Source organism: Leptonotus elevatus, chromosome 4 (assembly GCF_054856555.1).
Source record: "Leptonotus elevatus isolate MCC_2025b chromosome 4, RoL_Lele_1.0, whole genome shotgun sequence".
Taxonomy (NCBI): domain Eukaryota; kingdom Metazoa; phylum Chordata; class Actinopteri; order Syngnathiformes; family Syngnathidae; genus Leptonotus; species Leptonotus elevatus.
This window is the reverse complement of record NC_141242.1, coordinates 27871058-27886989: the sequence shown is the minus strand read 5'-3', so window position 1 is coordinate 27886989 and position 15932 is coordinate 27871058. Positions and strand designations below refer to the sequence as shown.

Genomic DNA, 15932 nt, shown 5'->3' with positions numbered 1-15932 from the left:
TAGCTCATGCAGAGCTTGCTGATAAGCTTAAATATGAATCAGCTTTGTTGAACGTGGGAAACCTCTAAAACATGCAGGACTCAGGTCCTCGGCGACCGGACTTTGACACCACTGCCTAAACCCCTTGTCAATGTCTTGGCAGTAGAGGATACAGATGAGGATGACTTAGCAGCTGATGAAATCCATAAAAATATGGATGATGATCAGGAAGAGGATGATTAAAATCCAGTTATATAAGCAGAAGCTGTGGGAGTGGACGGTGAGTTCAATCAAAGGACGTCTACCTCTTTCTGCTTCTCTATTGAGCACTGACTTTGTGTGTTTGTTGTTGGTTTTAATGCCACATTCTCACGCGAGACACTGTGGGAAGTTGTCGGCGACAGAGCTGCCGGACCCCAGCTGTGCGCAGACGGCGAGTTTTGTCCATAAAATTGACGTGTCTGGAGCACGCAGTCAAGACCCATCGGAGCGGAGCCGCAACGCACACGCATGCGGTATAATCCCGGGGTACGTCACTACGTTTCGACGTAAATAACAAAGACGGCGTACGTCCAAATAAAGTTTCTACAAAATGCATTAAACTGGAAATGATTTTTGAAAAATTAATCTCAAAGGTATGTTAGTGACAACCAAATGAATACGAGATAGTGCTTTTAAAAGACAATGATGCATCAATTAACTCTTTAACCGCCATAAACGTTATAAAACGTTTAGTAAAAACCTACGGAAGGGCGCCGAGGACGTTAAAAGACGTTCACTATGTTTTTTTTGTTTTTTTGGGAAACGGGTGGAGGAAAGCCTTGGGCAGCTGTGCTGAAAGTATCAAGCAGATCTGGTTAGTATAATGACTCGTTTTGGCCCCTAGATGGCAGCGATGACTCTCTTTGCACAAGGTTGGATGGGCCGCCCACCGTGGGCGTCAGTAGAAGACGTGAGGCGGAGCTAGAGTGTTGAGGAGACAATGGCTGATGAAGCCACAATGGCGACCGGTTGCAAGCAGCTCACGCTTGAGCATTTTTTTCAAAGACGGAAAGCATCGATCAATACTAAAAAGCGCATTGATGTCGACGATGATGATGACTCCGAGCTTGACGCCAAAGTTGGAAGCCTTGACGCGACCGTTATGATCACGTAGTAAGCCTCACCGGCTAAGCGCGGCTAGCACAGCTAGCGCTGCTAACGCCGGAAAACGCGCACAATAACCGACCGGGTACTTCTACACAATCGGACATTCGATCGGGCGATGGAGAGTTGTCGAAAAGCATCGACCAATGCACATTGATGATGATGATGATGGTGAATCCCGAGGTTGACGCCACAGTTGGACGCGGCCTTTATTCTCACGTCATAAAGCATCACCGGCTAGCTCTGCTAACGCCGGAGCTGCACATGCGGACATTTTGTCGGACAATGAAGAGTACCCCGAGTCCAATGCATATTCGTCGGAGGAGCGGGTAGTCTGATCACGGAGAAGACACTGTTTCTGGACTACAATGAATGGAGTGGATAAGATGGATCAGAACATCTCTTACCACCCGGTATAGCAACTGAAGGACATGAGGAAGCCAGACGTAACACCACCGTAACGTAACCGTAGCATGATCCTGATATTAGACTTGATGGCAACACACACTGCAGTATATAAGTATATACTTGCTATTCCCCGGAAAAAACGGCCTGCAAGAAAGTGGAGCTTCTGCACGCGAAGAGGCAATCTGTTGTGCAAATGCTGTTGCGTCTCCTTGCACGCAGGGGAGTGTTACACAAAAAGAAAAACTGTCGTTGAAACATCCACATATTTGTAAATAGCACCACAGTTGCACACATTTGTAAATAGTTTGCCAAATTGTTGTCAAATTGTTACACTGTTGAATGTAAATAAACGTATTTTGCTATCAAAAAACACTTTTTCATTCTTGGTGGTAGTGTTTTATAGAAGTAAACCACTATTTAGGTGTTTGTGGCATCATTCATGGACAAAAAGAAGTGTAAAATTCACTAGAATGCATGAAATAATATCGTTTCACTAAAAGCTTGATTTCTCCGAATTTGAGTCCAAAACAAGCGAAATCGGGTGAAACTAACCATTTTCTATTGTTGATTACTAAAGAACGGAATAAGGTAGAAACAAACTTTTTTTTTCTGATGAAAGATGAAAGTTCAATCTTTCATTTGGTAGTATGTGTGTGTCCATAGTCCAAACATTTTCTGTGGACCTTGAAAGATCAGTCAAAATGCTTAAATCGGCTGGCACTGACGGCATCCCTTTTCTGAAAACGTCTGGCAGTCAAAGAGTTAATATGCCCAAATATTTAAAAGCACTAACAACCTCAATCACTGAGCCATCAACAGCAACAATAGGGAAAACATTCTTCTGCTTGTCTTTACTATTAGAAAACACCATTGCGCCTAGAAATTCTGTCCATAAAAGTTATGTACAGAATCGGTGACAAAGAGCAGCCTTGGCGGAGTCCAACCCTCACTGGGAATGAATCCGACTTACTGCCGGCAATGCGGACCAAACTCTGACACCGGTCGTACAGGGACCGAACAGCCCGTATCAGGGGGCTCTGTACCCCGTACTCCCGAAGTACCCCCCGCAGGACTACCCGAGGAACATGGTCGAACGCCTTCTCCAAATCCACAAAACACATGTCGACTGATTGGTGAACTCCCATGCACCCTCAAGGACCCTGCCGAGGGTGTAGAGCTGGTCCACTGTTCCACGGCCCGGACGAAAACCACACTACTACTCCTGAATCCGAGATTCGACTTCCCAACGGATCCTCCTATCCAGCACCCCTGAATAGGCCTTACCAGGGAGGCTGAGGAGTGTGATCCCTCTAGAGTTGGAAAACACCCTCCGGTCCCCCTTCTTAAAAAGGGGGACCACAACCCCGGTCTGCCAATCTAGAGGGACTGTCCTTGATGTCCACACAATGTTGTAGAGGCGTGTCAACCACGACAGCCCCACAACATCCAGAGCCTTTAAGAACTCTGGGCGGATCTCATCCACCCCTGTGGCATTGCCACCGAGGAGCTTTCCAACCACCTCAGTGACTTCAACCCCAGAGTCCCCAGACTCTGTTTCCTCAAAGGAAGATGTGTCGGTGGAATCGGGGAGGTCTCCGAAGTATTCACGACTCACGACGTCCCGAGTCAAGGTCAGCAGTACGCTATCTCCACTATACACAGTGTTAATGGTGCACTGCTTTCCTCTCCTGAGACGCCGAGCTAAGAGTCCAGCGGCATGCTATGCGCTGTAGCTTCTTGCTAGTGTTAATATTATTAACATTGTTTTACTGTTTCGATTTATATTTTAACCGTTTTGATTTTAGTTAGAGCTGTGTAATAATAAGACAACAGTTAATTCAAATGTTATTCAATCTATAGTCCATTGTTCTCTTCTCTGGGAAAGAGATGTCTAAGTAAGGTTTCTGAGTTATCTAAATGAGTAATGTTTGGAAGTTCACGCAGAGTTCTGTCCATAAATTATCTGGTCCAGGAGGTGCCGGGACCAATTGTTTACCCACATCTGTAGTGGACTAAGATACGAGCTGAAGATTTATTATGTTTTTCAATTTCACTCTTCCCACAAGGAAAGGATGAAGGAGGGGGAGAGCATTTTCTGTAAACACTGCTTTTGTATACGTTGGGATGAGCCCAGAAGGAGGGCACATTTGGCAACCACTTCTGATTCAGCAAGGGTCCTGGATGACTTAAAAAATTTCTAAATAAAATACTTGCAAGTAAGCCTCTTCACTAGATCTCAACTTTGAGTTTTATTTCAACACGCAAGAAAACAAAGGCTGTTTTCTAACACTAGCTAGCCCGCTAGCCTACAACCATAATGTGAGTTACACCTTCCAAACAAATCTTCCTCCCACCAATTCACTATTTAAACATAATACACAACATATACACGGCTGAACTTGTGACTGGGATAAAAGTTAATTTTGCAGTTGATGTCACACATCGTCATCCTGAGTGGATAACGATGTGTGACTATCCATCCATCCATCTAACTCCTCGGTACATGCTTAAAAAAATCCCAAACTTTACTTGTATGTTTATAGTCACCTGAAGGTATCTTTATGGCAATAGTCAGTTATAAATATAGCGCCACCAAGCCCTTAGGTCGACAAAAAAAATTACGACACGTAAGGTATTTTCATATTTGTACAAAATGTTGATACTTTTGTAAGTGTGATAAAGTAATTTATGAATATTTTTTTTACTTTCGACCACTTAAATATTTTAGTGGCATCAGACTTATCCATACATAATGTACTTTTTTATTTATTTATTCATTTATTATGTCCTGTTTGGACAATAAAAGCAATATTGTGCTATGAGTAAAACTAACAATGATGTGTATATATGTACTTTAAAATTGGGGCAACTCATTGCACAAAAATAAAACGGAGGTTGATTTTTGAGGTTCTTAACCTTGACCAAAACTGATTGAGCATTGCACACACATCACACCTGGCAAAAAAACAACAATCCATAATATGTAAAGGTTTATTATGCCATTTTCAAATCATTTCTGCTTGAATGCGCAACTACCCAAACGTGCCAGTACCCCAACATGCAAGTACCCCAAAGTAGCCCGGGCTGCGAGGGCCCTTTATAGCTTGCCCGCAGCTCTAGTTCTTCTTCTTCTTTGTAAACGATCTCATTTTTGGGGACCTAAACATTTACAAAAACTCACCAAACTTTGCACACTTCTTGAGCTTGGCGAAAAAAATTATATCATGAAGTTGCCATAACAACATAACATATAGCGCCCCCTAGCATGGAAAAATATGCACCAATCCCGGCACGTTTGACCGAGGGCTACAAAAATTGGCAAGCACCTGAAGCGCCCCGAGACACACCAAAAAGTCAGTGGAAGCCATATCCTAAAATGTACAGGAAGTGAGTTATTAATGTTTAAATGTCCAATTTTGGCCCATTTTTTAACATTAACTGTGGTCATTCTTTTTGCCCATTTTCATCCGATTTACTTCAAGCTTGGCATGTATCATCTCAAGACCTGGGACAACAACTTGACTTTTTGAAAAACTATATTTTGTCTTTAATATTTCCATCAAAAAAGAGGAAATTCTTAACACCGCTGTACAAGCTCCAAAAAATCCCAAACTTCTCATGCATCTTAATAGCTACGGCCTGAAAACAACTATATGATAATATTCGGTTATATATGTAGCGCCACCTAGTGGTGACAAGAAATGTCATACTTTACATTTTTATATATTGTGCTGAGCCCGTTTTTAGGGGTCCAGTTGAAATTTTGTCAGAAAAGCCTTAAGATGTTGATCATGGCCCACACTGAATACCGTAACTTTTCGCCAAAGTGTGTGGCCGTTACGGTGCCGCAAAGTCTGATGATTCCCCGTGACAATAAAATCTCAAATAACTTGACCCAAAAGATCCTATCTTCTCAAAACACACATTTGATGAGAGTCCAGGTCTGAATACATCTACGAACTTATATTTATTCGTACTGATAGCCCACACCTGCTGACAATTTTTTTCTCTACATTTTTTTTTTTTACTTTTTTCTGCAACCACGTTAACTGAATCTGAGAAGAGTGTTTAGGCCTTCATGATGTCATAACATGAAGTTTGTGAGTTTTCGTGAATCAAGGTACTGTTCGCCAAGAAAACAACACCAATTTTGAGGGCCTAAACATGCACAGAAACTCATGAAACTTGGCACACACATCTGGCCTGTCAAAATGAGCATTATTTATCATGGTATGTGCGATTTTTACAAAAATTACTCACTAGCGCCCCCTAGAAATTTTTAATGACGCAGCCCCGGTTGTACTTTAAAGTAAGATCTACAAAAAAAATTGGTATGAGGTAGCCCAAGACCTACAAAAACGTCTCTTGGACCCATATGCTTAAATGAACAGGAAGTGATCTACGAATTTTTGAATGTAAGATTTTTGCCTATTTTTTAACATTTACACGGGGCATACTCTTGCTTATTTCTCCTACACTTTTGATCCAATTGACTTCAATCTTGGCATGGACCATGTCAAGACCAGGGCCATCAACAGGGGGGAAAAAAACTTGAGTTTTCTAAATACAATATGACGGGGGCGGGGCATCATATTTTGTGCTTCATATTTCCTTCGCTATGAAAGACAAAGTACGTAATAACTCCCTGGTACATGTTCCAAAAAATCCCAAACTTCACTTGTATGTTTAGAGTCACGACCTGAAGGTATCTCTATGACAATAGTCTGTTATAAATATAGCGCCACCTAGCCCTTGGGTCGACAAAAAATAATAATAATTACGACACCTAAGGTATTTTTTCCTAAATTTGGATACTCTTTGTAAGTGTGATAACTGTCATTTATGATTAATTTTTTTTACGATGCCCTCTATGGACAATAAAAGCAATATTGTGCTATGAGTAAAACTAACTATGATGTGTATATATATATATATATATATATATATATACACTTTTAAAACAATGCCAATGGGGGGAAACTCATTGCCAAAAAATAAAATAGGACGCTGATTTTTGAGGGTCTTATCATTGACCAAAAAGCTTTACACACTCATCACACCTGGCAAAAGAAAATCCACATGTAAAGGTTTATTATGCAAATTTCAACGAAATTCTGCATCCAATGTGCCACTACCCCAACGTCCCAGTACCCCAACCTGCAAGTACCCCAAGGTGGCCCGGGCTGCGAAGGCCCTTTATAGCTGCCCGCGGCTCTAGTTTTACTTGTGATTACCCGATTTTGACTTTGGATCCAGATTAGCACTAGGCTAGACTAAGCGCCGGCCCGGGCGGGATCACCGACCCCGCGAAGGGCGACAGACGCTTCGGATTTGCGACAGGCTAGACTAGGCGCCGGCTCAGGTGGGATCGCCGAATCCGCAAAGGGCGACTGATGCTCGGACGGGGTCCTTACAGAGCTCCCGTTGGCAGTGAAGAGCAAGCAGCGGCAAGCAGGGAAGCACGCAATGCATCCATATATTTTCTGGTACACGAAATGCTCACTTTGCGCACACTACAAGTCGCCGTTACACTGTCTCCGCTTTCCACAGTGTACCACAGTGTAGACATTATCGTTGTTACATGGTGCTAGCTTCAATGTTAGCGTCCCACAACAAATACCAAAATGTTCCCCCACTGCATGTTTTTAATTTAGTTTTTTCCGGGTGTGCTGTGATGTTACATAGTGTGTGTTGTATGTTTTTCTTTTGGCAATACACTGTTCTGCTCAAAAGTTTGTAAACCTCTTGAGCAATTTGGATTTTCAAAATTTTTCAACCTGATTTTCTTGTTAAATCTGAACCATTACATTTTATATGAAATAACAGGTGTAGGTTTATCATTTAAATGCATTGTTCTTTTTTTGTAATCAATTGTGTAGTCAAAACTAAATTAAAAAGAGTTTTTGGTCAATCCATGTAAGTGCAAAACTAAGTGACCCCTGGGCTGCATTGCTTAAAACAAGCAATCAAGTAGGATCAGGTTGGACAAATTGGTAGCTAAACGAACCACTGAAATGGACCACTGAAATGAGAGGTTAAGCAAAGAAATTGTGCATCACTGACTGAATCAGAGACAAAACCACATCACTTTAGTCTTACCCAGGTGAACCCATACAGGTCAGTCATGAAAGACTGATAAATCACCAAACAAAGTATTTGAATGCAAAAGGAGGTGCAATGTCTGATTAAGTGAGAGGTTAACATACTTTTGCACACATGAAATCTGAGTTTTTCTTAAATCAACAACTTTTGTTCAAGAATGAATGACAATATTGTCATTCTTTTTGTTCAAGTCCATTATTTTCAGCATTGTAGATTTGGGTATGACTAAACATTAAATGCCTGCAGGGTTCACAAACTTTTGAGCAGCACTGTATACCTCTGGATTGTTTTGTTGCTGTGTGGCCCTTAAAAATAAAACAAATACACAAATGAATATTAAAAATGTAAAAACCTGATAATTTCCCCCCAATTCCGATCAGCTGATAAGGACGCGACCTGAACTGATTGCTGATCACATAATCAGGATTAGGACATCTCTAACAGAACACAAAACACCTTTTTGCATTTACATGAATTGACCAAAAACTCTTTTTAATTTAGTTTTGACTACACAATTGATTTGACTGGACAACTACACCAAATGTGATCAGGGAGGAAGGATAGGACAGTCCTTGGTGTGTCATCTGGAAAGAAAAGGGGATAATGAGACTTGGTGGTGAAATGAGGAGGTGCAGAAGTGGATCCAGGGAAAGGGGTTAGGTAAGAAGAAGTGGGACACTGAGAGGACTGAAGAAAGTAGAAAGGAGTACAGGAAAATGCAGTGTAAGGTGAAAGTAGAAGTGGCAATGGCCAAACAAGCGGCTTACGATGACTTGTATGCTAGGTTGGACCATAAGAAGGGGGAGACTGATCTATACAGGTTGGCAAGGCAAAGAGACAGAAATGGGAAAGACGTGCAACAGGTTAGGGTAATAAAGGATAGGGATGTAAGTGTATTGACAGATGCCAGTAGTGTGATGGGAAGATGGAAAGAGTACTTTGAAGAGTTAATGAATGAGGAAAATGAGAGAGAACGAAGCGTAGAAGAGGTGACTGTTGTGGACCAAGAAGTAGCAAAGATTAGTAAGAATGAAGTGAGAAGGGCATTGAAGGGGATGAAGAGTGGAAAGGCACTCAGTCCTGATGACATACCTGTGGAGGTATGGAAGTGTCTAGGAGAGGTAGTAACATTTCTGACTGGATTGTTCAACAGGATCTTAGATAGTGAGAAGATGTCTTAGGAATGGAGGAAAAGTGTGCTGGTGCCCATTTTTAAGAACAAGAGAGATGTGAAAAGTTGTGGCAACTACAGAGGAATAAAGCTGATGAGCAACACAATGAAGCTATAGGAAAGAGTAGTTGAAGCTCGACTAGAGGGCAGAGGTGAACATTTGTGAGCAGCAATATGGTTTCATGCACACACACACAAAAAAAAAAAAAGAGTACGACAGATGCAGTATTTGCTTTGAGGATGTTGATAGAGAAGTACAGAGAAGGTCAGAAGGAGCTACATTGCGTCTTTGTAGATCTGGAGAAAGCTTATGACAGGGTGCCCAGAGAGGAACTGTGGTTTTGTATGAGGACGTCTGGAGTAGCAGAAAAGTATATTCAAGTGGTGCAGGACATGTATGAGGACTGTAAGACAGTGGTGAGGTGTGCTGTAAGTATGACGGAGGAGTTCAAAGTGGAGGTGGGACTACATCAGGGATCAGCTCTGAGCCCCTTCTTGTTCGCTATGGTGATGGACAGGATGACAGACGAGGTTAGACAGGAATCTCCATGGACTATGATGTTTGCAAATGTGATCTTTAGTGAGAGCAGGGAACGGGTGGAGGAGAAGCTAGAGGCGTGGAGCAGCACATGCAAGAGGCTTTGGCGATAAACTCAGAGGCCAGACTGAGATGGTTTGGACATGTCCAGAGGAGAGATGGTGAGTATATTGGCAGAAGGATGCCGAGTTTCCAAATGCCAGGGAGAAGGTCTAGAGGAAGACCAAAGAGGAGGTTTATGGATGTAATTAAAGAGGACATGAAGGTAGTTGGTGTGAGAGCAGAGGATGCAGAGGACAGGGTTAGATGGAGGCAACTGATTCACTGTGGCAACCCCTGAAGGGAAAAGCCGAAAAGAAAAGAAGATGAAGAACAGAACACAAAACCTGGGAGGAAGAGAAATCTCAGGGGACCTCAGGAAGTGGGTAGTGACAGCACATCTGTCTGGGGAAAGCTATAAAGTCGTCTAAAAAAATTTAACTTCATCATTCCACTGTGAAGCAGATCATCTGCAACTGGAGAACACGGAAAATTACTACAATCCTACCTAGAAGTGGAGGATCTTCTAAAATATCAGCAAGAACCACAAGAAAAATGATAATCCAGGTAAAAAGCCAACTCGAACATCACATCAAAGGATTTGCAGACCTCTTTTGCTGCATCTGGGACACATGTACATGCTTCAACAATCAGAAGAAAAGTAAATCGACAAGGCTTTCATGGAAGGCTCGCTAGGTAGAAGCCTCTGCTCACAAAAAAAGATCAAAGCTGCCCATCTCAACTTTGCCAGCGAGTACCTGGACAACACTAAAGCTTTTGGGAAGTCCCTTCGGTGGACAGATGAGTCCAAAATTGAACTGTTTGGTCACAACTAAAACAATCATGTTTGGTGAAAAGTCAACACTGCATACCAGCAAAAGAACCTTCACCCCTAGAGTGAAGCTTGGGGGTGAGAATGTTAAGTTCTGGGCTGACTTTTCATCCTCAGGACCTGGACAACTCCACATAGTCCAGGGAATTATGAATTTAGAGGAATATTGTGAAATCCTGGAACATAACTTGAAGCCGTCCTTTCTGAAGTTACAGCCTGGTAGATGATGGATCATGCAATATGACATTAATCCGAAGCATACCAGCAAAACAACCAAGGAATGGCTGAAGAAGAACAAGATTCATGTTCTGGATGTGCCCAGTTATAATCATGACTTAAATTCTTTAAAAATACTGTGGCGGCACCTGAAGCGGGCAGTTTATGCTTGACGCCCATCCAACCTCTCTCAACTGGCTGCATTTTGCAAGGAAGAGTGGCAAAAATTCCCCCAAAGTAGATGTGAAAGACTGAAGTGAGAAAGTGTTTGGATGCAAAAGGAGGTGCAATGTCTGATTAAGTGAGAGGTTCACATACTTTTGCACCCATGAAATCTGAGTTTTTCTTAAATCAACAACTTTTGTTCAAGAATGAATGACAATATTATCATTCTTTTTGTTCAAGTCCATTATTTTCAATGTCGGCATTGTAGATTTGGGTATGACTAAACATTTAATAAGGTTATTTTATTATTTTATACAAAAAGCTGACCATGCCTGCAGGGTTCACAAACTTTTGAGCATCCCTGTATACCTCTGGATTTTTGTTGTTGCTGTGTGGCCCTTAAAAATAAATACATAAGTAAATACTAAAAATGTAAAAACCCGATCATTTCCCCCCCAATTGCGATCATCTGATAATGACGCAATCTGAACTGATTACCGATCACATAATCAGGATTAGGACATCTCTAACAGAACACAAAACCTCCTTGCATCATGAACTGTCATTATGACACATTGGGAAATTTCTCAGTAATGTGAAAGCATCAGGAGAAACAAATGGTTCAGTATCACAGCTCAAGGACAGTTAAGTCTGAGGGTGAAGCTTCATCATATTCCAAATCTTTTATGCAGTATGATGAAATGAAATTGTATGCAGTACGTGTCCTTACCTGCTATGCGATCCAGCAGCACTGGAAGTCTCTTCACTCCGTGTCCTCCTCAGACTGGGTCGATCAGATTGAAATATGTCTACAACAAAAACGCAAAAACAAGATAGGATATAGTTAAACAAGTGAATATATCCAGTACATCAGTCAAATGGAGAGAAAGTAAACATTATTGTTAATTCCAGGTTCATTGGTGGTTTCCTAATAGCGCTTTAGTATGAGGTTCAACTGGGGAAATTATTCTTGAGTATAGAATAATAATAATGATCTCAAAACTGGTGTGATTCTCAAAAAGATGACAAAAAGCTGCATTAAAATGCCACAATCCAAAGAAATTCAAGCCTCATTGGAGATACATCCACTGAGGGTCCCACTGGAATTTTCACCATGACAGCTCAACGCCAGTACAGCCCATCTGGAGCTTGTCACCACCCTTTCTCCACCAGCCGGGCTGTCAACCACAGCATGTTAGCAAGCCTAGCGCAGTCAACTAACACCCCCACCAGAGCCAAAAATAGTAATCGGACGATTATAGCACTTTTCAAAATAATCAACAATCGGCCCAAATTTTGCCAATTATTGTACTGTCCTTAGTTTCGCACAAATCAGTACATGATGAATGGTGTTTGAGCGGCGCAGAATGGTGCTCTTACACTGTTTGTCCACTAAGTGGAGCTGTGATTTCATTCAATCTTCAGTCAAAAGTACACTGCCTGTTTTACTGAAGTAGGCTGACGCGCAACTGGTTTGTTTTGTACGTTTCAAAATTAACAGTTAACATGTCTATCGTTTTAGTAGAACTAACTTTGTCATGTGTGACAATGTGTGCTTTTGTGCATCTGTCTAGCTTTTCCTTTATATTGCATTGCTAATCAGGTTGTGCTAGGCTGCTCACGTAGCTTCACAGTTGCCATGTAGAATGTTTTTTACTGTACAGCTATATGAGAGTATAGGGAACGATGTTAATCCAAATACATTTAAAGAAGAGCTATATGAACACATAGGGTACCTAGTTGTTGTTTTTTGTGCACGCCCAATAAGTTTAACATTACTGCCTCTCTTCAACATTGTCGGGAAAAGTTGCGCACAAGTATTGATTGGAACCGGGACTAATGGTCAGTTTCTCTGATAACCATTTATATTTTAGTACTGAATGTTTACTAGCTTTGATAGTAACCCGGAACTCAATGGAAGTGCTGCGATAATATTTTACTTTATTTAGAAAAGCCTGCTATTTCGTTAGGGGATGTATTTAACTTAATAACTAAATTCTCACAGTTATCAGATTATTCTATTAACTGGACAAAATCAACACTTCTACCTATTATAGAAAATTCATGGAACCCTGCAAGCCAGGACCCACACTACTCATTTCCTATAGGTAATTTAAAATACTTAGGCATAAAAATCTCACCTAAATTAACTGATTTAATTAATTTAAATTTTACTCCACTTCTGGATAGCATTTATAGTGACTTGGAGCGCTGGAATAATCTTCCTATTTCTCTAATAGGACGAATAGCCACTATTAAAATGAAAGTTTTACCCCAAATAAACTATTTTTTCTCAATGATTCCATTTAAACCTACGGCTAACTGGTTCCAGTTGTTGGACTCAGCCGTTACAAAATTTTACTGGAATAAAAAAAAAAAAAGCAAAGATTAGTCTATCTACTCTTCAGAAAAATAAATCCAAAGGAGGTCTAGAGGCACCAAATTTTATGCACTATTATATAGCCAACCAGCTACAATATATTATTTTATAGGCACAACCCAATAGAGATACTAACTGTTGGCTGGAACTAGAACAGAAGGATTGTAATAACCTCAGACTCCTAGATTTACTCTTTATTACAACATCGATTAAGCGACATAACTGCTATAAAAATCCAATGATTTCCGCCACCCTGACTGCCTGGTGGAAGGCACTAGAAATGACAAAAGCCCAAGTGGAGCCCTGCGGGCTTTCTCCCCTATGGCATAACCCCGACTTTCAAATTAACAACCAATCATTTTATTTGAATGTGTGGGAGCAGAAAGGAATTACACATCTCCACCATCTCTTCTCAGATAATATGTTTATATCATATACATCCTTGCTCCAAAAATACAAAATAAAAAACGGAAACTTTTTACATTATTTGCAAGTTAAAAGTATGATAAAGAAACAAATTCCAACACTTCAGGGTACGCTCCAACCGCCTGTTTTAGCTAAAGATATTACCAAGCTTTCTCCGACAACAACAAAAAAACTCTCAAAAATATATAAGTTACTTTCATATACTGATAAAACGTCTTTACCCATCTCGAAATGGGAAAAAGACTTGTCTATAGCGCCGGAATCTGACTTTTGGATTCAAGTTTGTGAAAACGTATTTAAAATGACAAAACACACAAATTTACAACTTATCCAATATAAAATTATTCACAGAACATACATTACTCAATATATGATGAAGAAAATGGGACTCTCAGACTCCGACATTTGTCTCCAGTGTTTACAAAACACTACAGACACTTATTTTCATGCTTTATGGTTATGTACTCCGGTTATGTGTTTCTGGACTAAAGTCTTAGAAAAACTTTCCGCTGTCTTGGACTGTAGGATACCGTTCTCTCCAAACTTGTGTTTGCTAGGTGACTTAACAACAACTGACTTACCACATAAACAATTTCAATCTATACTTGTAGCCCTTACTATCGCAAAAAAAACAATTCTTGTTAACTGGAAAAATAAACAAACTCTGAATATCGACCAATGGTCTAACCTCCTCATAAATCACATTTTAATGGAAAAAGTATCTGCCTCAAATAAAAACCAAATGTCAAAATTTAAAGAAACATGATCTACGTATATAGAATTTTTTAACCTAAACCTGGTTACTTAATTCTGCCTGTTAGTGAGAGCCACAGCAGCGTGATAACTTGCATTGATGTTTCTGTATTTGGCAATTTGTAACTAATGGTTGTGTTTTTATAGTCAGGAACCCGGCTGCTGCCAGCGGGATCGAGCGGATTCGCCTCCGATGGGCACCAGGGGTTGATATTCGGATTCACGGCATGCCAGTGGGTTAATTCTGTGGGTGCTGTCCCCCCTGGGCGTGGGCGGGTCTGCCCCTCTGTTGGCTGCTCTTCCCCTCTGTTGGCTGCTGGGTGGCGGCTGCGTCTTTGTCGTTCCCTGGGTCTCTTGGGGGGTGCTGCTTTGCGGGGCTTTCCCTGGTGTCTGGGGCGGCGCCGTTCCGGCGCGGTCCGTCGCTCTGAGCCCGGCGACGCGGTTCGGGGCCTGTGGGCCGCCGGGGTGCCCGGTGGTTCCCTCTCCCCTCCCCCTTCCTCCCCCTTGCTGCCTCTCCCTCCTCGCCTCTCCCCGCCCGTCCTCCGCCTCCCTGTCCCTTCTCCCTCGTCACCCTTCCTCCTCCTCTCCCCCTCTCTCTGCGGCACTGCCGCTGCCCCCTGCCCTTCTTGTCGTCTCCTTCCCCCCTCCCTTCCCCCTCCCCGGTATGCCTTCCTTCCCCTCCCCTGGGCCGGGGGCTCCATCCATGGCCCGGGTCTCGGTGCTCCGGGGGCCGGCGGGGGTGGCTGGGGTTTGATGTCGTGCCCGCCCCGCTCCGGTGGGCGTCCTGGCACCTCGGGCGGGACCCAGTATCCGGGGGGGCGAGCCCTATCGCCCCGCCGGGCTGGTCCCATATGCCCGCCGGGGTCCCGGTGGGGTGGGTGGGGGCTTGGTGGGCGGGTGCGCCTCCTGCCCCCGCCCGGTTGGGGAGGGCCCCGCTGGTCGCTCCTCTTAACTCACTACACTAGGTTTGCACAATACACTTTTATAGACATATAGGGCACATAACACACTTGGGGGGTGGGGTAGGGTGGAAACACCGTCTTCACCCCACAACTCCCCTCCAATTTTAATGCACCACACAACTGGGGGGGGGGGCTTGTGGGGGTGCCATCGGTTGGGGACCGCGGTATAGAGCAGTGCTGCGGTCCCCTGGGGTTCGGGGGTGTCGGCCGTCCTCCGGTGCCCCCATCTCCCCTTCTGCCCCCGGTGTTCCGTCCCTCCACGCGGCGGGGGGGTGGGGTGGGCGCGGCTGCCCTCTCCGCTCCGCTGTCCGGCCCCTCGTTGGCGCCGGTGCCTGGGTGGGGGTCGGGGTTGGGGGGTTGCCGGTTGGTCGGGGTGGGGGCGGCTTTGTTGGGGGGGGGGGTTGCGGGCTGGGGGGGGAGTGCTGGGGGTGGGGGGTGTCTGGGGGAATGGAGACTTGGGGGCGGCTGGGGCTGGGTTGGGGTGGATGGCGGGGGTGGATGGGGGGAGGGGGGTCGTGAGGGGCGCGGGGGTTGGGGGCCGGTGGGGTGACTGGAGGGCCTGCGGTGCCCCGTCCTGCTGTGTTGGGTCGGGGGCGCGGGCCGTGTTGGGGTGGGGGGCGCTCCTGCTCCTGGGTTTGCTCTCCGGCCGGTGGCCCTGGCGGGGCCCGGGGGTCGTCCTTTGGCGCTGCCGCGGCCTGGGGGGCCCTGAGGTGTTGCACTTGCTCTGTCCTGGCGGGGGTCGACGGCTCCCCTCTTTGGTGGAGATTTTCATGCATGCCAGATCCACCACACCAGCATCTACCGAAACTCAGACA

At 43.7% G+C, this 15932-nt stretch overlaps 1 protein-coding gene across 5 annotated transcripts in view; it reads right to left on the bottom strand.

The window, feature by feature from the left end:
- The window catches only part of wwp2 (WW domain containing E3 ubiquitin protein ligase 2), a 119967-nt gene that overhangs the window by 74625 nt on the left and 29410 nt on the right, over positions 1 to 15932 (bottom strand). For all 5 annotated transcript variants that reach the window (XM_086072599.1, XM_086072597.1, XM_086072600.1 and 2 more), the window contains one exon: positions 11327 to 11405. In XM_086072599.1, coding sequence (XP_085928725.1) covers positions 11327 to 11405 — 79 coding nt within the window. The remainder of the gene's footprint in view (positions 1 to 11326; positions 11406 to 15932) is intronic.